Source organism: Pelmatolapia mariae, linkage group LG22 (assembly GCF_036321145.2).
Source record: "Pelmatolapia mariae isolate MD_Pm_ZW linkage group LG22, Pm_UMD_F_2, whole genome shotgun sequence".
Classification (NCBI taxonomy): Eukaryota; Metazoa; Chordata; class Actinopteri; order Cichliformes; family Cichlidae; genus Pelmatolapia; species Pelmatolapia mariae.
In genome coordinates, this window is record NC_086245.2 from 21135219 (window position 1) to 21158291 (window position 23073).

Genomic DNA, 23073 nt, shown 5'->3' on the forward strand with positions numbered 1-23073 from the left:
TTAAGTTTAAGACATATGTCTTAAAATAATTCTGTTATGCATAAAATTCATAAAACCATACACTAAAACTAAGCAGTACTCCGCAGCTGTGAAATTTTAAGTCCTTACAGAACAAAGTTAAGCAAGCTATCTGGCCTCTGTGAGACACGATTAACCATTTTCCCGATGTTACCCAGCAGGTCTCACTTCAGACTGCCTGTTGCTGTAAATCTAGTGAGAGATGCAAAAAACGTTCTTACCAGTCGGGTCGAGTTGAGGATGATGCGGACAATTTTGTGTTACTGATGTCCCGGCTGGTGTCTCATCCCAGCACAACAAACCATCCCACATGTAATCACAGCGCACCCCTAGAAGAAGGAAAAAAAGGGGTGGGGGGATGGGGGGGAGTGTAATTACTATCATAAGCAACACTTATTTTTCTTACATAAGTATACTATTAAAGAAAAAACTTAAAAAGGGAAAATGTCCTTGTCTTTTCTACATTACGTTACAATTTAAAAAAAAAATTTGTATTATTCATTTATTTAATCAGAGTAATATAATGTAAAATAACGTCTCTACAGATGTGATTACGTCTTGCGGCCTAAACTTTAAAAGCCCTATTGGGCCAGTTAGCTTGCAGCAGTACCACTATTATCTTTAACAAGAACACAAACATTGTTCTGATCCCATTTAATAGTTTTACATCACTCCACCTACAAAGCCCTCCCAGAGTTAATGGATTTGGTCTCAAGAAGCCTGAAATTAATTTGGGACCTCTCACCAGTTCTGTTGTCTTGGCGGCCTTTGCGAGACAGCTCGAGACATTTGTATTGACCCTGGCTCAGCGCCTGCACACTTTGTCCCTCTATAATGCTCTGCTGAGGACTGAGCGATGGGTCTGAGATTGAGTCAGTGCCTTCCGCTGTCCTGCACTGTGGAGACAACATGAATTAGAGTTGAGAGGAGGACATGCCCTACACTAAGTGCAATACGTGCCGTGGCCAGGGAAGCATCATTGTGTTGTTTGCGGTTTCTGCTCTGATCTACATTTCTTTGATAGTCAAAAAAAAGGTAAATATCATCTTGAATGGTGATGTAGGTTTCAATTATAATATCTCAGAGTTTTATCATGCCTGGATAAAGACGTGCATCTGGATAAAGGATAGAAAAAAAAATGAAAAAAGTCAGCATGGAAAGTTTTTGAAGCATCTTCAAAGCTTTTCTGATGAGGATTTCACTCTGCTTTGAAATTCTACTCACGCTCCATTTGTGTAACTCATTAAAATGTTTGCGAGCTCACAAAGGACGTTAAGCAGCTGACTTTCTCCCAATGAATCTTTTCTCTGCTCTATTGTTTGTGTTTGGAGGTAACATTAAAATGGAGAAGCCCGCTGTGTGAAATGCTGATTCTGATAATGCTGTTCACTGAAGGATAAAGAGCCCATCTTGCTGTGACTTATCTTCCTTCTTTTTTTGGCTGAAAATTAAGCCTCTCGGAGGCTCATGCGCTTGCATTTTCCAAATTCTTTGTGGAAATTTAGTACTTTGGTTGGGAGATTGTGTCCACATATCATAAATGAGATGCAAACCCACAATCCCCTGGTTCTCTGTGGAGGAAATACAAATTGTGATTAGATCAAAGTGTCGTCCTTACCTGTTTGATAAAAAGTTTGTAAAAAAAAAAAAAATACAAAGCAGGTTTAAAAAAGTGGCTTTTGTTTGAGAGCTGATGTCCCATGTAGCAGTTTAGCAGCCGTACATATGATGTCACTCCAAGCATTGAAGTAAATGACGTCATACATACGACCACCAGGCCACCACCAGTATCAACAGCTGAGCTGAATGAGAAAAAATAAAACAACTTCTCATGTCGTGGTCTAACAGTTTCATCACCTACACAAGTCTTTTGTATTCAACATGACAAAACCACACAACACAGAAACACGTGGCAGACCTGCACAGGTATATCAGGCATAAATATTTAGCTGGAAGACCTTGTCCTCAACTCTGAGCAGAAACGGAGGCTGGGAAAGTAAACTTCCATCTCTCTGTGACATTGAAGAATACCAAATGATTTTCCATGAAGCCCATTGACTTAAAAAAAGTCTGTAAAAAGTTCAAAATGTTTTTTCACCCAGTTGGTGTTGAAGATCATTTTATTAAGACCTTAATTATTCAAGTAACCATAGTTTGTACAAGCTCCACTTCAAAGTTTGACTTTTGCTTGTAATACCTTAATAGGGCACATCATTACATGATAGAACACCATGCCAAAATATGTCATCCCTATATGACATACGGTTTGTGTTACGCTCTGTGACTGATGATTACAACAGCCCCATTAAGCTAATTGATGACATTCCTTAAAAAGCTGGGGCTGGGGAAATGTCGTAGCTCTCCAAGGTGCATTAAATATCTGATCCTGGGGTTCAGAAGAGCCCAAGATCAAGATTTGAGGTCAAGATCTCCATTAAGATCTTTCTGCTGTAGGCTGTTGTTTATATGGCACTGCTATTGGACATTAATATAATATAATGTCCAGAGATTGGTTAATAATACGAGATTATTGCATTAGGTTTTATTTCCTTTATTGCCTCTATTAACCTCTAACAGGAAGTTTACCTCCTGGTGTTTTATGCATAGTAAATCTTTAATCCATTTTTCTTTGATAAAGATCTTATTTTTTACTCTCCACTGCCTTTCATTATTTTTTGCTATATGTGTATAGCCTTTATTTTGAGGCCATGTACATAGCGGCACAAAAGTGGTACAAAAATAAAACCAAAACTAAAAAAGTGACTTCTTTGTTTTTCTGTGGCTGATGAAAGGATGTGCTGTTATCATAATAACAAATAACTTTATTAACATAGCACTTTTCAAAATTGACATTACAAAGTGTGTTACAAGAGCAACAGAATAAATCCAGAGTAACAAAAGTAAGAAATAAAAAGACAATTTAAAGCTAATTAAAGCTCAAATAAAATCAGGCAGAGCCTTGTCATTAAAAGTAACCTTGTGACTGACTTCCCCAATCCTGTTCCAGAGTGCAATCGTGCGGTTAAGTGCTTTAGACAATGAGACCGTTTTTGTTATTCTGACTCTGTGCACCAACACAATGGATTTTAAATCAAACAAACAAGATGTGATTGAAGTGCAGACTTTTAAATCAAGGTTTTACAAAAGTATTGTATTAACTGTTTAGAAATCACAGACATGTTTATACATCGCCCCCAGTCTTCAGAGGCTCAGAGTAATTGGACAGTTGACTGGCAAGCAGTTTCTTGTTCCCTCATTATTTTTTATCACAAATTAAGGAGATAAAACATCTGGAATTAATTCAAAGCGTTAAACTTTAATTTGGTAGCTGTTCACTTTAGCTCTCCAAAGAGGAAAAAAGAGATGTCGATATAAAGAAAGAGATCATCATTAGGATTGAAAAAACAAAATAAACTTAACAAAGAGAGAAAAAAACTTTAGAAGTGACCAAATCAGCAATCTGGTGATTCTTAAACAGAAGGAGCGCAGAGGCCAGCTCAGCAACACCAAACGGCCTGAAAGACCACAATGATGTGGATGATCACAAAATAATTTCCATGGTTAACAACAGCATCCAGTTATTTCAAGAATTAATTCAAAATTCTCAATGAGGTAGGCATGTCGTTGTCAGTCAAGAGACACCTTCATTAATGTAAATACAACAAGGTGAAAAACACTGGTTAACGCTCAAGAAATGGAAGTCCCGACTCTGCTAGAAAATACCTTAAAGACCCCAATGAGCAGATGGACGGATGAAACCAAAGGTATGGAGGAGAAAAACAGCTTGAGTGTATTGCATCATCTGTCAAACACAGTGGAGGAAATGTTATTGCATGGGCATGAATGGCTGCCAGTGGAGCTGGGTCACTAGTGTTTACTGATGGCGTGACTGCTGATGGAAGCAGCAGGATGAATTGTGAAGTGGACAGGGCTATACTCTCTACTCAGATTTAACCAAATGCTGCAAAACCAATCCAACGGTGCATCACAGTGGACGTGGATAATGACCCAAAGCTTACTGCAAAAGCAACCCAAGAATTACTCAAGGCAAAGAAAATGAGTATTCTTCAATGGCCAAATCATTCACCTGAATCTCTGCCTCCACTTATGAAAACTGAAAACAGAAAGACCCGCAGACACGCGGTATGTCATGGTCCCCCTGTCTTCTCAGGTTCTGAGTTTCTTTCATTCTTTTAATAATTATAACAGCTTAGATTTGTACAGCGCCTTTCAAGAAACCCAAGGACGCTTTAAAAAAGAGTATAAACAAACGATCTTCTCCTCTATTTGCTCCTTCTCTCTTCTCTCTATCATGTGTATATATGTGTGGGCTTGAGTATTAACTTTGTTTACTCCTCCCACAAGTAGATCCTCATCTGCTACCAGCAGCAGTATATAACCCTTGTTCTCCTCTCCGTTTCTTGTAGGAATGACTAATTTAGGCCTCTTGTTAACTTGTTGACCAGTGCGCCATACTTACCTGACCTGTCCTCCTTTTTTTGCAGATTGTGTCCTGGTGTGCCTGCCTTCCTTCTGGAGAAACCTGCCTGACTTACTCTTTTTCTCACAAAAAATACTTACCTGTGGGTTTGGAGGGAACTTACCTGCACCAGCGTGTGTGGAGAATATGTCCCAGTAAATACAGCTGTGGAAAACAGAATTTTACCTGCAGTTCTACTCGTGAAAGCAACCAAAACCAAGAGAGAACAGTGAACCTGTGGTAACTGGACTTGAACCTACAAAAAGAGAAAGATTTGAAACCCACTGTTTCAATATCAACTTTAGTAGTGTTGCGAAACGCTGTAAATACTTACCTGCTGTGAATTCAAGAGTGTTAATCAAAGCCTTTGAACTTTTTCCAGCCTTTTGCACCAACCATGAAAAAGCAAGTGAAGGCTACTGCAGTAAAGGCCTGGCAGAGCATCTCAAGGGAGGAATCCTAGTTTGTCCAATTATTTTTGAGCCTCTGAAAATGGTGTGCTATGTATGAAGATTTAATGTAACACAAATAATAAATTAAACCTCTTGCACTAAAGCTGAAAGTCACACTTAAATCACACCTTTTTGATCTTTTGATTGGAAATCCACTAAAATATTCATAAGTTTAAGAAATGACTTGTCCAGTGTGTCTTTTTGCATCTGAAGATGTAATTTTACATTAAAACTGTTGTGATCTTCTGCATAAAGGGCAAGGATCAGCTATATTTTGAAGCAGAAAATGCATATCTATACATATATATACTTGGCTCATTTATATTGGGGGATATTTTAACTGGGGTAGTTCTAAAGTTAATTTTACAGGGTGAGTGAATTTGCTGGTTAAAGAAAACCACTAGACCACAACATATTATACATCCCTTTAATGAGAACTGAATCCTGTGTTTCAGGAAACATGTACAGCATACAAAATGGGCAAAGTGAGAGATAGGGCCTTCAGAAATATATGCCATTGTACATCCTTGTGTACAAAGTGTGAGCTTACCACCAGGAGAAACCAAAGGATCCAAATGGAGCCCATTAACCTCATATCTTCCTCTCACAGGCAGATCTCTAGAGAGAGGGAGGAGAACAACATGTTAAACCTATCAGAAAAATAAATTGTCTACCGTGAAGGTGACTGACTAAACAAACAGTGTGCTGTTTCGAATCAGGATTACAGCTTCTCAGGAGAAAACAGTCACAGCAATCATTCATCTGAAATGCAAAACACTGCAGCAGCGCTGCAGTTTGTGACATTCCACACTCCTCGCCTTTGTGCGCGTGCCTGGGAGATGGTGAGACGGCGTGTCTGTCAGGATGCGAAACAATGGCATAAAAGGAGTAACTTTACATTGTGAGAGCAAAAAGAATGACGAAAAGCAGAAACACATTCGGACCAAAATAGTTGATGCTCATTAATCATTTTGCGCTGAGCCTCTAGCTCCGCAGGACGACAGGAGCTGGGCGGACGGTTCAGTAACCGAGTGCATGTGAGATTAAAATTCTCTTCAGGTCTCTTTGCTCAGGCTAACAGAGTCCCTGTTGAAAACCCATCATTCTGCAGTTTGAACAGTTACAATGACCCACTGGTTGTTCTCCACACCCCACAGCGGCCCAGGGGGCAGGGTGTTCAGCAGATACGCATGCATGAGCCAGTCCAATAAATCACCATGAAAGGACAATTTATAGTATTTGTTTGGCTTCAGAGGCACACGGATGGTAGGCTACTTAGCTTTAGGATGACAAATATACCTGGATCTGCCAAGAGTGTAAGTCTAGCGATGCTGATGTCTGAACAGGAATCCCTTGAATCTTTTCCAGTTCTTATGTTTCGACGTTTCACTGGTTTCCTTTGCATGTGACCTGTTAGTGTTAGACTTGATTTGAACATTTTATTGCTGGTTTTTAAAGCCCTTCACGGTCTGGCTCCTGCCTATACCTATGAGATGTTAACTTCATATGATCCGGGCCGCTGCTTGACATCTTCTGACCGGGCCTTTGTTAGTGGTTCCAAAGGCTTTCATTAAAGGCAATGGGAAACCAAACTTTTTCTTTCTGTAAATGTCTTTTTGAATCACATGGTTTACCATTCAGTTTTGTATAGCTGCTCATGGCTTTATCAAATCTTTTTCACTTTTAAGACCCAAAGACTGTATCCTTCTTTTTCTTTAGATTTTTTTAATTGTTATAATTTATGTTAAATTGATTTTAACTCTAACTCTAAATAAAAGCATTTTGCAAAATTTTACAGCTTACAGCTTGTGATTGAGAAAACAGGAAATGTTTTCTACCAGTCCCTTTATGGAAATACATGCTGATATTTACTGACTAGTTATATATATGTGTATAAAGTAAGTTTTATGCTCATGGCCACAGATTTTTTGATAATGCAAATCGAGTGTCAACAAAAGCTTAGTAAACACAAATGACACAACACAATAAGACTGCCACAGATACACTGATCCATTTGAAATTTGGGGTTTTAAAAACACAAAAATCCAGAGCCCACTGAGGTGATCTTAAATGTACAATTTGGGCTGAAAAACTGCTAAAATCCCACGACTTAGGTTTAAATAACAATTATAAATAATAATAATAATGAGTTAGAGAATGACTGTAATTAGCCCACTCCTAATCACCAAACATGTTCAGTCCAAGCCTAAATGCTGCTCTATATTTTCCAAAAAATAGACCAGAATTTACTGGGCTATTTTTCTGGGTCCACCTCAGTGTTTAAAAGCTGAAGATCATAACGACAAAGCAGTTTACACCGCTGCTTTGAAAAGAAGCGGGGAAGGAAAACAAAGAAGCGCACAAATATAGCGATCATTAGGAAAGAGATGAGACATGACAGGCGAGGGAGAAGTATGGATCCCAAAATTGCCTCTAGGAGCAGAAGATCCATGAACACTACTATTACTGCAGCACAGAGGTTCCACATCAGTCACTTATCCTGCTAATCACCGCTGGGTGATCACGCGCATGTGAATTTATCTAAAAGTGGATTAATTGCATATTCTGTGAGGCAGAGACTTTCCACAACGAGTCAAATAACAGTTAAACGCTGTTAGGACAAATGACATTACTCACTTCATGCCAACTAGAAAGGCATCACTGAGAACGACTGAAACTGTCAGGCAGGAAATAATGGTATTGTATTATTTCAATTATTTCATATATTTTATGTATGTAAAATAGGAAAGCACTTTAAATTTTAAATGCCACTTTTAATGGCTCTGTGAATATCAATATTACTCTGTAAAACGAAGATAGAGCTACAGAAGGTTTTTAGGCTAGCATAAACACTGGAAACATTGGGTATAGCTAGCCATTGTCCAAAGGAAAAAAAAAAATTATTTATTTTTTTTTAGATGGTAACAAGAATTCAAACAAAATCAGAAAATACACCTATGGACAGGTTTTTAAGGCACCTATTCCATAATTGAAGTATTGGAGAGCTGCTATGCAGGCATTGTTATAAAGACTATGGGAACTGGGTGTGTACTCAGTGCCGGGTAGGTAGTTGGGACTGTTTGAGACATCAATAACCCCTGGAGCATTTCAACACTATAACACACTCTCTGCCCATCAATAATAAATTTGCACATTTCAAATCTTAACAGCTCTGCTTCACACGTGACAGGACTCAAACTCAAATCTCCAGGCTATATTCGACTTTCATCAGGGAAGAGGTTAGGCTATCCTTTCCCATTAGCTCCATGTACGTGTCTAAAAATAGACCCCAGAGCATTTTGTAGGCGGATGGGTCCAATGTGATAAGAACAGTGAGGCATGAAGCTCCGCACACTCCCCGTAGAGAAGATGAGAGCGAGCGCTCAAACAGGATGAGGGGGCACAGAGGAGAACGTAAACAGTATAACAGCGCTGTTTAGGACTGGAAGCTGATGCAGAGCAAGCAAAAGGTCAATTAGCTGCAGCAGGGATTTGCAAGGATCTTTTGCAACATTAGTTATATTCTAAATTACTTTGAAAATACAGCAGATCCATTTATTTTGACTTTAAGGGTAAGCTAGAGACTAAATGACTGCTAAAAGCAGTATGTCTTTAGGTTTTATATATTTAATGAATTCAAAATGATGACATCAGCTGCTTGTAATATCTGTTTTGTCTTTGATTGGTGATTCCAACAGCAGATTTCTTTTAAGCCTAGAATCCAGATTTGTGCCTTTTTTATTTAAAGAAACTGCAAACGTGTAAAGGGCGTGACGTCCGCTTTGTGTGTGCTGGTTCTTATTGGAAATTTATGTGTTTTCCCTCCGTTTTTCCTTCCCCTCGTCTCCCCTTTTCTCCCTCTCTTTATGTCGTCCCTATATCAAACTGACAGCAGCAGACAGAGCCACCCATCTCTTCTCTTTCCTCATGCAGCGAGCGGTCACAGGCACTGTGACAACACAGATTTGTGCTGACATCACATCGGTGATGGAGGATGCGGCGGCCCGATGCAGCTTCTCCTGACTCACCGTTTCAGACCCCATCGCTCAGGCTGAAGGGAGCAGGCACACAGACGTGATCTGGCACGCCGTTCCCGGGTCGCGATAAATGAGCCGGATCATGATGCGAGCTCAGGTGGATTAGTTTGATAAACTGACAGATTGTGAATGTTACCCGCAAGGCCGTTGTATAATTCTCGCTTAAAGAGCAAAATATTTGAACTGATTTATAAAGTGCATGATCTACAAGCTGAGGAATCTCCCTACTGCTTACTGCTAGTCAAGTTTACAACACATCCATAATCGCACTTCCCAGGAAGTTTTATGTATACTATGTGACGACCTCCTGTGCTGTCAAAGAGAGTGATAAAGATTAGAAATAGCGTGTGGATGATACATCGTACATATATGCATTAAATAAGAGACAATGTTCACTCATTAAGAGTTAACAATAGAATCAGTGTGTATGCAGTATTTTATAGCAGTGAGCGGTATCATGAAAACATGGGATTGGTGGAAAAATACAGTGGCACTGAGAGGCCAAACGGACTGCAACTTAAGAAAACACCAGCAATAAGAAAAACGCCAAAAAAGCACACATATCACAACGGAAATAGGAAAAACGAAAACGGAAATAGAAAAAAAAAGAAAAACAGAAATAGGAAAAAAAAGATTTCGAAAAGCACAAGGGAAGTGTTTCTGGGGAGACAATAACCCGACGGACCAGTTGCAGGAACCAAAACATGTGTGTTTGATTCTCATGATTCATATAATACTGATGATGGATTTTTAGGCTAATAGTTAGGCTAACACACTTACCTCTCATCTTTTCTTTCCTCACAAAACTGATAGATCCTCCACTTCCTGTAAGTGTCTCCCAGCACAATTCTTAGCATATTTTGGTTCCTGAAACTGGTCCATCGGGTTATTGTCTCCCCAGAAACACTTCCCTTATGCTTTTGGAAATCTGTTCTTTTCTATTTCTGTTTTCTTTTTTTCCTATTTCCGTTGTGATTTGTGTGCTTTTGCAGCGTTTTTCTTATTGCTGGTGTTTTCTTAAGTTGCAGTCCGTTTGGCCTCTCACGTGCAACAATACATAAATATTCATAAATAATCCTTAAAGCACCTCATAAATTAAAGCACACTGGGATAAAATAACACATTTTCTTAAAGGAGATCTATGAAGCTGATGAAGTAATGTTACTGTGTTATATAGCATAATGAGGTCTGTCTCTTAAACCACAATATATTAATATATTCCTACATTGTGATGTGAAATCTCTTTTTTTCCTGCAACACTAAGCAAACTTTGTGGATTCAATGCAGCTTAAATTCGTCACTATAAAAACCCGTTTATATCATTCAAAGCACAGAATTCAATTTCACAGATTGAATGTTTACCAGCAGAGTTTTCACAACCATTTCCTCCAATAAATTGCATCGCCCTGAGCGAAAAAAATAAATAAATAAAACAAATGCCTTGTGATGAATAAGCACATATATCGCCAGCTATTTAAAGTCTCTGCAAGTTTACCTTCAAACTATAATAAACTTTAACAAGACAAAGCATGCCAACAAATAAGAACAAGTAGAGAAAAAAACAGTGAAAATAAAAACCTTTGTGCTGCTTTGCCCGTGTGGACTGATCAGTCACTTCCAACACTTTGCTATGAGTCACGTTTTGAAGTTGGAAAAATGTGAAATGACTTGTTCGTGTATTTTAGGTTTATCCTCTGTCTAAAAATATACCAAATGTTTCTCCAATTAGGGTAAAAAGAACAGCTAGAGTTGCTTCCTCTCCATGCATTTACCTCCTCCACCGCCTCCATATCCCACTTTTCTCTGCGTTCTGATTTCCTCTCTGGCCTTTATTTTCATTTCCATATATCTCCAGCTCCTTTAATCTTTTTCCCCTATCACCTCCTTTCTCTATCGCTCTCTCGTCCGCCTCCCCCTGTCTTCACTCCGGCTCCCCCTTCTCCTTGCCCTCCTTCCTTTCTCTTACAATCTCCTGCTTTAAAAAAGCTCTGCCTTTCCAGCTTCTTTTTCAAAGCTTTTCTCTCTCACTCCCAAGGCAAGCCTAAAATATATGTCAGCTAAAAAAAGTGGTTAAAACATTAAACAGCTTCCTGTTATAGAATTTTTTTTCATCTCACTTGGTTGCATTTTAGAACAGTGCTATTGCTAATTGTTGTTCCGCAACATATTTGACAGAGAGATCAGAGAGCACACACATCAGCTAAAATATTTACTCTGGTGAAGCAGCGCACTACTGTTTATACTGGATTAATATTATAGTCGTTTCTCAGGAGTGGGCATAATGCTTAAAAAGTGCATGTATGAACACGTGTGTTTTAGTGTACAGATGGAGCCTGTTGTGTAAAGTCCTCTGAGTGCTCAGAGTATAAAAACACTACATAAATAGAAGTCCATTTACCATATTTTCTGTAGTTTAGAGAAATGGGACTGTTTTTCAGTGTATGGGGGATAAAATGCAGTTAGAGCACAAGTGGAAGTTAATGGCTCCAGCTTGGAGTGTAGAGATTTTAATACGGTACTAAAATAAATACCTGTGTTCGGTTAACTAGATTGATATCACAGGCAAAATGATGTCTAAAGCAGGCAATTATTCCACGTGTGCTTTATCTCAGTATAAATACTTTAAGCTCTTTTCCAGTATACAGACCGGATTATGCTGCTGAATATCTCACAGCGGAAAGGTTAAATATTTTACAGACGTGAGAAATTACTGTTGTGTGACCATGCACCTGCCAGTAATGATGCATAATGACAGTCATTCATTAGTGTCACTAATTTCACTTCACCTGTCACCATAGAATGGCTATTAACTAACAGGCAGGAGCAATTAACTTTTCCCAAGGGGCCACATGAGAAACTGGGACTATTGTGGAGGGGCACACCACAACACTATTAGTGTTGCACCATTTTCTTCTCTTGCAATGAAAAACCTTAAAAAACATCTATATGTATTTGGGGAGTACAGATTTTTCTTATTTAAACTCAAGAAATATTACAGAGCAATACTTGATTCGTTGTGAAGACTTTGAATTTGAAAACATCGGCCATTACCGCAAGAAAGCAACACAAAATTCAGATCCAAGCTTGTTCTGTAACGTATAGACACACTCTACACATTGTGTTTTTGCGGAAACTTCTTCAGCATTTCGAAGAAAATGAAGTCGACATCAGGCAGTGCTTTAGTCCTGATGTTTCTAAACAAGAAAAGGAAGAAACTGAGATTCTGAGTTCATCCACTTCTCAGGAGAAGGCAGCAGCAGAGGAAATTTCATGGTTTTTCATGGTTCAAATGAGCTTGATGCGTGCATGTTTTGAGCTAGAAGTGCACTTGTTGCCATGTGCAGTGGTCTGATTGTCACATCTGTTTATTCAGATCGGGAAAAAAAAAATCAAGCTCAGTTCAATAAAATAAATTCTACAAATTCATTCAGTGAAACTACACGGTCAGACTCACCTAAATATTAACGCAGAAAATATTTGCACAGATTTTACGTGTCTGGTGTGTAAAGTCTGGAGAGTTTTGAGGGCAGCTTATTGTGGCGGCCCTCCACAACAGTCCCAGTTTCTCATGCAGGCAACACTCTGCTGGGCCCAGAGAAAATAAATTGTACATATTAAGATTATTCAGGGGCTGAAAGATGGGAGCTGATTTTACATGAAAACGCACTTGAACTTATCTAAATTGCTGTCAAACAAACAAACAAAAATAAGTCGAGAACCGCTGTTTCATAGGATCATAGTGTGCCACTGAGTCTACACCACCCACACAGACCATCCAGCGGGACTGTCTCCTCGAGCAAAAACAAGGCCGCTGCTGATTCTGTGGTACGAACTGTGGATGACCAATGGAAGACCAAAAACGTTTTGACAGGGGGACTCATCTCCATGATGAGCAAACAAATCAAGATGCAACTGAATACACAAAGCAAAACTGATTGAACAGTTAGCTCCTCCAGCACAATGTGTCTCATCTTCAGGATTTAATTGCAGACGCAGTCTTCCCACTTCCTGCATGTCTCATGCATTTTAGGCATTCTACAGTAGTTCTCTGATTACCTTTCAGTGAGTGCACAAAAGAGATCTTCATTTAAAATCCCTCTCTTCACCCCACCTCCCCCCACCCCATTCTATTAAAAGCCCTGTTGTCTGCACTCAAGTGCCTTTCTGAAACCAGGCCTGTTATTTAGCAGCGAAGTGGCAAGAATATGGTAAGAGGGGGATGAAGCAAGGAAGCATTGTTTGGTCTGTGTTCCAGCTGGTCGGGACAAGTCTCCTGTAATAGAAAGACTCTCCCTGGCTCTGTGTAAACAGTTGATTTATACCTGATCTTTAGCTCCATGACGTCCCACACACTTCCTCTCCTAGACTAGAAAGAAATTAAATAGGGAGACAGTAGAGAGAGACGAAGAATTATAAAGGCAGGTAAAGAAGGGAGACATGGATACAAGGAACAGGCCTCTTTTGGGAACAGTCTATCATACTCTAGACTTCCAGATACAGTTACTTAAACCGCTGCCCATGATTCCACCGTTTCAGTTTCTTCTAACTAAAATGGTCTCTTTTAAAGCACCAGAAGCATACATCACATGTTAATTGGAGTTAACTGGTGTTTGCCAGGCAGATGGAGAGCCATCTCAGCATTTCCCGCACAGGGCTTAGCTGTGACTACATGGAACAGGTTGGAGGCTCCCAAGCCACTCTTCAGCTCCGACAGCTAATAACTCAACTGTAGTGAGCAGGCAAAGGTGTGCCTGTGCATCTTAAGGACAACTTTTCTTTTTCCCTCCATCCCAAAGTGAAAATGCTTTTTTCCCCTCCATTTTTGTCACATGCCTAAACTAGCCTAAATTGGGCTTTACAGTGGGGTCCAGCAGTCTGCCCAGACCATGCGTTGGAAGGCTTTTTCACTTACTGTATGTCCGCCACTATAAATAAAATGCGGTGTGGATCTTTGCTTCTGAGCTGTGTGTCTCTGCAAAAACAACAAATTATTTACACCCACAACCTGTTCTTGGAAATCTCAGATCAAAGAAAATGTAGGTCAGAACAGAGTATCACAGCAGCCGTGGAAGGCAGAGCAAATGCTTGGCCCGATAAAATCAACCCTTCTGGCTAAAGAATGCTAAGTATCTGCAACTCGTTTAACCAGAGACGTCTCTAGTTGGATTTTTCCAGCAACAAACACAACACTGACAATATACAAATGTTAGAACTTTAGCAACCTAATCAGTATCTATTCATACATTCAGCGGTTGTGCATCTATAAATGCAGTTTATTTACAGCTGAATGTCTGGCTTGTTTTCCTGGCGAGCACGTGCAATCTCCTTAAATTTCCTTTTTTGCTCTGTTTTGTTCTCCACCACCTCTGAGGAAATGACTTGCCTCCTAAGCTCCTAAACTAAGAAGCTTCTCTACTGACTCTAAAGTTGCTGCTGTGACACTTCCACAGCACTGAGAATTAACCAGAAGAAATTAAACGCTCTGCAGAGCAGATAGGAACAGATGGGTGATAATTCTTGCACATGCTAATCGGGGATTGTTTATGAATACAAAACTACTTGTTTTCCTCTTTGAATGGAATAAATTCGGAAGGAAGTGCAACTGAGCTTGAAAAGCAAACTCCTCCCACGTATTGAGTTACATGTCCTGTATGTATCCTGGCAGCCATTTAGCTTTGATTTTTGCAAACTTCGCCCACAACTTCCTCCTACTTCTCGCTCTTCAGCTCTCTTTTTCCACCTTCTCTGTTTGTCTATCAAGGTCATGGTTGTCTTTGCATTAATGTGTGGAGGGACCACCAGGACTCAAAATTCCCCACCCGTCTCTCTCTCGTGTCTGTCTTGCAGCTGAACCAACCGGCCGGTTGGAAAGCCGGCACTCTTTGTTCTTTCTGCCCACAATGTCATGAAGTAATGGCTCTTTCCTTACAAAAATACATGATTCTACACTCAAATAATATCAGTATCATCCTTGTATGGATATGTATGCCACATATCTAATAATAAAAGTTTTACCTGATGAATTGCCTTTAGTGACATTTAGTATTGCACTTCTGCGATGCATCATGCACAAACCAGTCTTATTTATTTATTTATTTGTACATTTTTATGTTTCCTAAAATTTCAAAACTTCTCAAATAAAAAAGAACAAAAATAGATTTTCTTTTTTTATCGCTTTGTATTTTCTATGAATTTTCAACTTGAGGTTTGTCAAACTGTGTCTTTTCTTTCCTACTATGCAAATAGATAAATATTCCCTTCACGTTCACAAGTGCTTATTTTCAGATGGAAACTCTATTACTGTGGGTTTACAAAAAAAAGACCATCACTCAGCATTATGCTTATAGGCTAAACATGGAAAAGTCGCCAGCATTGCTAACGTGGCAGATTTTGCCAGCTGACTGGTCAGATCGCACCTGTGGATGTGCGCTCGGGGTGCGATGCTGTCTCGCAGTTTCCTTCAGCTTAAAAAAAAGGCTGATATGTAAACTTCACAAATGAGCATCGACTTCCTATTAATTTTATTAAGTCACCTTTTCGAAGTTAAAAATAAAATCCAGTCATGATTTTATTGGGTTCATTTCACTTTCATTTTTTTGTTCTTTTTTCAGAAAGCCTGGATTAGAAACTGGAGTTTAAGGGTTTAATATATAAGCTGGCATTTAGGAAGCATGCAAGATTAAGATGTCACTGGGTCTGTCTGACCAACCAGTTTCTGCAGGATTTTTATTTTTTTGTTGTTGTTGTGTTTTTGCTGCAACAAAGACATCTAATTATTTTTAGATAATAAATATCCAGTTCTCTTCAGATCCTTCTGATCTATTTTTCTTTTTTTTTGGCAAAACACAGTCACCTTCTTTGATGCTGAAGCAGCAAATCAGCCAATCAAGAGAACAAAATCATTACAGAATAATAAACAGATGTTAAACACTGCTAGTCGTGCAAACAGCCCAGTCAACAAAGGAAGAACACTGGTGTGATTAGTGCTTTCAAAGCTTTCACTCATTTGCATACGGGTGATTAATTCCTACCAGTGTCATCGGATCCCGAGGGCCGCTGCTGAAATGGTGTTTAGTTAAAGACCTACTTTCATGGCGATATGATCTCTCAGTTCCTCGAGCAGAATTGTGCTACGCTACAAACTCTTTGACTTGCAGAGACACTGGTGATAATTAAGCTTATAGCAACTGAAATCATCATGTTGTATGACCATTAAACAAAAAGTAACAAATTTACAAGACGCCTTGTGTAATGGGTCGCCCCTTTGCAACTGGTATTAACCAGTACCACCATAAAACTGAACATACAAGACGCTGCACTCATGTCAATAAACATGTCAGGATTTCCAGTAAGTCCAGAGACCACTCAGCTGTGTTTACTGAATATTCACCCAGTTACATAATCCGCCCGAATTAAATTTTCTCCTCCTAATACCAGTTAACAAAGAAGTTTGTTTATGAAGGCAAGCTTTGTTCTGTCAGATGAGCAGCGCCCTCCCTGACACTGACACCTCCCCATTAAGGTTTTGTTTATTTTCTGCAATGATTAAGTGTCACCTTATACTTTCAGCTTCTCTGAGGTTCAGGTGCTTACAGACATCTGCCACTGAACGGAGGGTATTTTCAGGGGATGAAAGTCCTTTTATCTGTCAACCTTTCCTTTCCCCCAGCCCCTTCATTTCCTCTTGACTTTCCACTGAGCACATATCTCATCTGTCAAACAAGCCAATGACATTTGTTTGTCTCATTTCCCAAAAGCAGAGCGTAGAGGACAGATGGCAAATGCAGTACAGTCGCTTCCAAGTTTGAGTTCAGTGTTACAGAACTTCACTTCAAAAGTTCACTAAAATATTTACCAGATAGTTTGACATCATGGGGAATACATTTATTTTTATTTTTGCCCTTAGTAAAATAATTTTTTTTAAAAACATTCTCGTGTCTATGTGTTAAATATTACGCTAGCTGGAAAGCTGGAAATTGTGAAGTTACTGCACCAAACGGCACTGTTACTGACATTTTCTGCCTGCAGAGAAGAAAGAAAAATTGCCAAAGACATACAAATGACTATTTTTACACTTAAAACATAATCTGTAATAAATCGTCCATTTCAGATGTGCTGGCAGGCAGATATATTTGGACACAGCATGGCTAGTCTTTTCAGCTATGCTAAGATGCTATAAATTAACCAGCTGGCTTTAGCCACAGACGTGAGATGGCATCAATACTTCTCAAAATGTCAAAGACAGCTGAAATGTCTATCTAAGTGAATAACTGGATAACCTCTGCGTGTTACCCATCTGCAGATTCTTGGGCTATTTTTTTCCCCACGTTTTCCTGTTTCCGCTGCCGGCGTCAGAAGCCCGAGCTTGGTTTCTGCAAGCTGAGTCTTTACTTACACGATCAAAGACTGTATCTTTACTCTAAAGTGCCACATTGAAGGCATTACTAAATAAAAGAGAACAAAATGAAGCTGTGCACCAATATTGTGCCTTTTGTGCAGAGCAGAGAAGAGTTGCTACAAATCAAAGATAAAAGATAAGCCCCCTCTGGATCAGGGATCACAATCAGACCTAAAATGGATCCCAGAGGGCAAGATCAGAAGACCCAGGGGCAGACATCTAACTTAATCCTGCTACTCAATCTTGAACTCAAACAAGACAGTTTAAAAAGCAGCAGAAAGAGAGGGCTTATTCGGATGGAAAACGATAGGCGCCTGTTGGAACAGCTAATAGCTCTGGGATGTACACTGAGTAAATGGAACAAACATTCTCAATGATAAATCAGGCTAGGTGGGAGGAATTAAAAAAAATAGGTTGACAGAAATATCCCTGCTACAGCAACCACATTAAAGACAGAGCACAGTCATTGTGACGGAGGCTCGGGGGAGGGGGGGGCGTCTCATCCTCGTATGATCCAATAAGTCTTCAAATTGAAGATAGCACGACACACAGCGGCATTCGCACGCACACACTGAAAAACGCTCACTTTTAATGGATGCAAAATACTATAGTTATGTCTGTAGCCCTTTTTACAGCCATCAGAGCAAAATCTTTAACAGATATGGAAACACGTTTCCAAGAAACCAACCATTTCCCTCAGGCAATACACAGTCCGCATAAATCCCGTACTGTACTATATCACTGTTATTGACGCGTTTCGCCTGGAGAGAAGAAATCCACAATGCCAAGGACGACCGTTTAAAATGGCCTGTCAGATGAGCAACTGCGCAAAAATTGTACGTGCAACATAAATACGGGAAGGAAAAGAGAAAAAAAAGCCAATTGCAGTGCTCATGCCTGCAGGGCACTGCGGCACAATAGCCTTTTTTGCTAAGCCCTATTAAGGAGTAAACTATATGCAAATGATATCAGATGATACAAAAGCTGCAGAAAAATGGGAGAGGAGGATAAACTGTTATCAAAGATTTCTTCTCCGGGCTGTACGAGTGAGTGTGAATGAGAGGGATTACAGTATCGCACACTTTCCGTGTCTGCTCGCGCGCGTGTGAGGAAACAGCGTGAGTGGATCTATAATTACCTTCTACTAAATTTATGGCGAGGTGCAACTGTGTGATTGCATTCCAAAGTGTTACAACCTACTTAACACTCGTGTAAACACACCACTGCTGCACATATGCGAATCCCAGAGTGTGGTTGGAGTGCGTGAGTGTGTGTGGTCCAGGTATGACTCACATAAAAGTGTTTATGGAGGGTGTTTTTTTTTTCCTTAAGGGGACAAAAAGCAAGTATGTTTTAAGTTGATGACATGTTTTAAGGTCGAGATTCGAGTAAGATTGCTCAGGACATCAAAGTAAGTCACTGTAGTGTCCTCTGAGGACAGACAGTGCTACACTGCAGTACATTTAACTGTGCTCTTACATGTCTGTGTGTTATACAGAGGAATATTTACTATAAAGGCAACTAGGCAATAAATATATGAGCAACAGCTAAAATATTTCACCTATAATGACTACAGCAACTAACTAAACAATCTCCAGATGTCTTAGTTGAGTCAACTAAATGCTGGCTCTTCAATTAATAAATCCATGCACAGTAAAAAATAAAAAACAGACAAAAGAATCTCTCTTTTGATCTCTGTGTTCTTCCCAGTAAATGCTTTCCTGCTTTTACTGTCACTGTCACCAAGTAACAACATAACTTATCACTGCTGCGCTGACAACACACAGCTGTAACGGTGATGCACATTATCCCATTTAACCTCTCTGGAGAATTGCAAATTGCTATAAATAGCTAAAGTGAAACTTCTTCATCCTTTCTGGAGATCTGGACACAGCCCGCATGCTTTTCTCTTTATATGGGACTGACAATCAGCCATCCGTGTTTCTCCCTGCAGGAAAATGCAGCCCGAGTTTCCTCGCTGGACCAAGAGGAGACACGCTATCTCGTTCCAGATAAAATATAAATACATTTCTCTGTAAAGCACTTTATTTAGCCTTGTTCTTCACGTGTTCTCTGCAGCATAGCAAACTACCACTTGCCACAAAGAGGGTATATTTTTTTATGGCAGTATGATCTTGATCTCTGATCCTGCCCCTGCAGGATATCAAGAGAAAATTACGTTTTTCAGCCCAGAGCTCTGATTATTGTTTTGTTCTGGGCTAATTGCATAAGTGCACAGAGTCCATCAACACATTCAATCTGTTCATTTTAATGCAGAGGGGGGAAAATGGCATTATGAAATGTCAAGTCCTTTTAGCGAACACAAAGACCAAAGAAAATAGCCACTCAGAAACAAATTAACTAGACAAATGTCACAGTGACAGAAAAAAATATGGTTTTATTTATACTGGCATATAAAGTGTACTTCTGTTTAAGTTATCTTTATCTGAAACTAATAGCATGCTGAAGACCAGAAACATTCTCCAAACTCCTTTCCCATTGTTCATCAGTGCAGCCTCAACCTGAGCCGCACACTCATGCACACGAACATCCAAACCACTTCCACTAGCTTTAGCCATCTGCTCCGCTCGCTATGAATATGAATGTCTCCCGCAATTACATCAATTTCACTAACATATGCCGAACGAGAAAAGCTACTTCACAAAGTTCAAAGAAAATGTTGAAAGTTTTGAGAGATGGTAAAAAAATCAACCTTGATTGGAGGCAGCAGATAATGAAAGACCCGAGTGCTGCTGCCTGAGCAGAAATGTCTGGAATGAAACCAAGCCCACAGAAGGTTCCCAAATCATGCGCGTACATGGGCGAGAGGATTTTTATTGTGCCTGAATAACAGATCTAATTACGTTACCGAGAATGGAAAGGAGGCGGCCTTGCTACACACGCATCTTTCACGATATTTTAAATCATATACTCTCAAGATTTGCTTCCCTTAAGCATATTTCCACATCCTGCGGGTGGCTTCGCACGTCAGCATGACACCTTTTAAATCTTCTGTGTGACCTAAGTTTGAGCGGCAGGTAGGTCACGCACCGCATGCAGAATCTCTTGTAAAGTTCACTGACTCTGCAAGAGTGATTAAAGGAAATCGTTGGACTGCACCTTTACTTCCAGTGCGGTGCCATGTTTCCTACTGCATTTGCAGACCTAATGCACAAAGGCTTGCTGCTAACTGTAATGTGAAATGGGGGAGTAATCTAGTGGCACCCTATGATTGGTCATGCCCTGACAGCAGGACCACATTAGGCTCACTTTAGCAGAGCACTGATTTTATTTTTTTATTTTTTTTGTATGTAACTGCAGCTCAGAGAATCACTCATCACTAAACTCTTCTATTTCATGTGCAAATAGCCAGGTCCACTTCTCTTCCTCACCCTCTGTGAATATTTTTACTTACAGAAATGATCAAAAAACAGAGAGCCGAGGGAAAAACTGACACTTCTGTGTCTTTCTTCAGAAGCAGGAAAACTGACTTCAAAATATTCCACTAATATTTATAACAATTTCAATATTTTAAAAAAGTACAACCTTAGATCAGAGCGCCTCTTAAAACTGTGTTGTGTTTAACTTCGTGTTCCTAGATAAGCACAGTTATCTATTCGGAATCTGTGTTTTCAGCTGCCTGAAAAGCTTTGATTTTTCCAGATTTCTATGATAGTGGAAAAGAGAAGACGTGTGTGGGGGGGGACTTGGTGCAAATATATCAATCATGTTGCTTCGAGGACATCTTGTCAGGTGTGCACAGTATCAAAGAGTGAAAAAATGCCTCGAGATCAGAGTACAGTTTCTTCAAAGTGATGGATGCGAGCACTGTCTCGACAAACAGAAGCATAAATACATCATGGAAACCTGTTGTCGTGCAAAAGAGGTTGCCGCAAAATGTGCACATTAAAAACTAGGCTAATTCCAAGTCACTGCTCTAAAAATAACTAATGAGATGTAATTATTTAAAGCTGTCTTTCATTTTTCTTCTAAAGATCTTTTAAAGCTTCTGTGGAAAAGCTCTGACTTTTCTTTTTGTCTGGTCTGCATGTGCATTCACTTGGCGAATGGTCGGAGTGTTTTATCGCAGCGTAAGTTCTTTGTCTGCAGCGGCTGAAGGTATTCTTCTGCACATGTCCTCCTGGCTTCATGCATTAACTCACTCACTCATCCATAGACACACACACACACAAAAAAAACAAAAAATCTTGCATACGTTTGCAGAGGTGAAGAGAGTCGCCCGGTCTCCCATTTCCTCTCTCTGATACCATTATCATTATCTGTGCCATGCTCGTGGCAACCATTTAGAGCCCAGGAAGAGTACGGCCAGCAAAGAACACTGCAAATTGGCCTGCTATTAACTAATCCGTGGATGAATGTACATTGATGTGCCCGGTGTTGTGCTCTGTTACTATTACAGTCAGTATCATAATAGTCCATTAGCACCATCCAAATAAAGTTTCATTATGTAGATGCGCTTGTGCAAAGTGCTTCCACCGCGCAACTCAATCTGCAGAATCTTCACTTTAATTAAAATCAAATTGATGGACATTTTATAATTACTTGAGTAATTTCTCGTCAGTGAAAGGTTTCCCAGTTGGTTAATTTCATCTTAGCTGACATATAAATGTTTAACAAGTTGCACATTATTCCTTAAATTTAATTTTACTTTGCAGCTCGAGTCTTGTTCTTGTTAAGCTGCATATATTAAAACTTTTTTTTTTGTTTTTTAAATTTATGCATTCATGGAAAATATAATACACTGTATAAGTACAAGGGTAAAAAGATTTTACATAAATGTTACAAACAAACAAAAGAGTTGTTACTTAAAATGCAAAATAACCTTATTATACTGCTCTGGTTAGCAATCGAGCTAAATCATTCCAGTAAAATCAAACTATAGATTACTTGTTTTATAATTTGCTAGTTCATCACTCCTGTGTTATATATTTTTTATAATACTATCATGAAATATTAGGTCAAAAGTAGGACTGGGAAAGATAGCATAGAAATATTTCAATCACATGAATAGCTTGTCGTGAAGCATACACACATACAACTGTACATTTTAAATGTGCAACAAAAAAATGTAAATGTGGAGCGAGAGTCTGGCTGACATTTGGATCCAAGTCCCTCTCGCATTTGTGGATGTTTTCCCCAAACCCCTGCAGTGATTTCAACAACAAACTCGTGTCTATTTCTGAAGCAGTGCCACCTACACACAGCGGCGATTCAGTGCTTTTGGTTATATTTTTGGTTATTTTGGGAATGTTTTACATTTAAATAATGTACAGCAGATGACAAACTCCCCCACATTTTTGTATTGAGACACATTATGCTTCTTATACTTGTTGAATTATTATCCCATGCAGTCTTCCAAAGATTAGTGAACGCGTTCCATCTTTACGCCATAAAAACTAGGCCTCGCTGGGATGCAGGTTTTTTCCCTCCAACTTGTGTTATTAAGTAACTTCATTTTTTAAGAAAGCCTAAAGTCTAAGGTGTGATCTCGTACTCTGTTTTTGTTTTTTGTGTGTTCACTTTAAAATGCAGTTTGAAGTAAAATTACACAAACAGAAAAACATCCCCCTTCGGCGCTTTACAGCCAGTTCAGAGTGAAGAAAGATGGTGACAGATGGGCTGAGCCCAGGATCGCTCTGTCATCTAGGTGACTTACAGTGCTCTGTA

At 39.4% G+C, this 23073-nt stretch overlaps 1 protein-coding gene across 3 annotated transcripts in view; it reads right to left on the minus strand.

Annotated features, from left to right (window-relative positions):
* Positions 1-23073, minus strand: part of calcr (calcitonin receptor) — a 65276-nt gene that overhangs the window by 33833 nt on the left and 8370 nt on the right. For 2 of the 3 annotated variants that reach the window (XM_065471041.1, XM_065471042.1), the window contains exons 3-5: positions 5501-5568; positions 764-914; positions 240-347 (exon numbers count right to left, since the gene is read on the minus strand). In XM_065471041.1, coding sequence (XP_065327113.1) covers positions 240-347; positions 764-914; positions 5501-5545 — 304 coding nt within the window. In that variant the 5' untranslated portion in view covers positions 5546-5568. Of the gene's footprint in view, positions 1-239; positions 348-763; positions 1590-5500; positions 5569-23073 lie in introns of all 3 variants that reach the window. The other variant, XM_065471043.1, reaches the window with a different exon arrangement.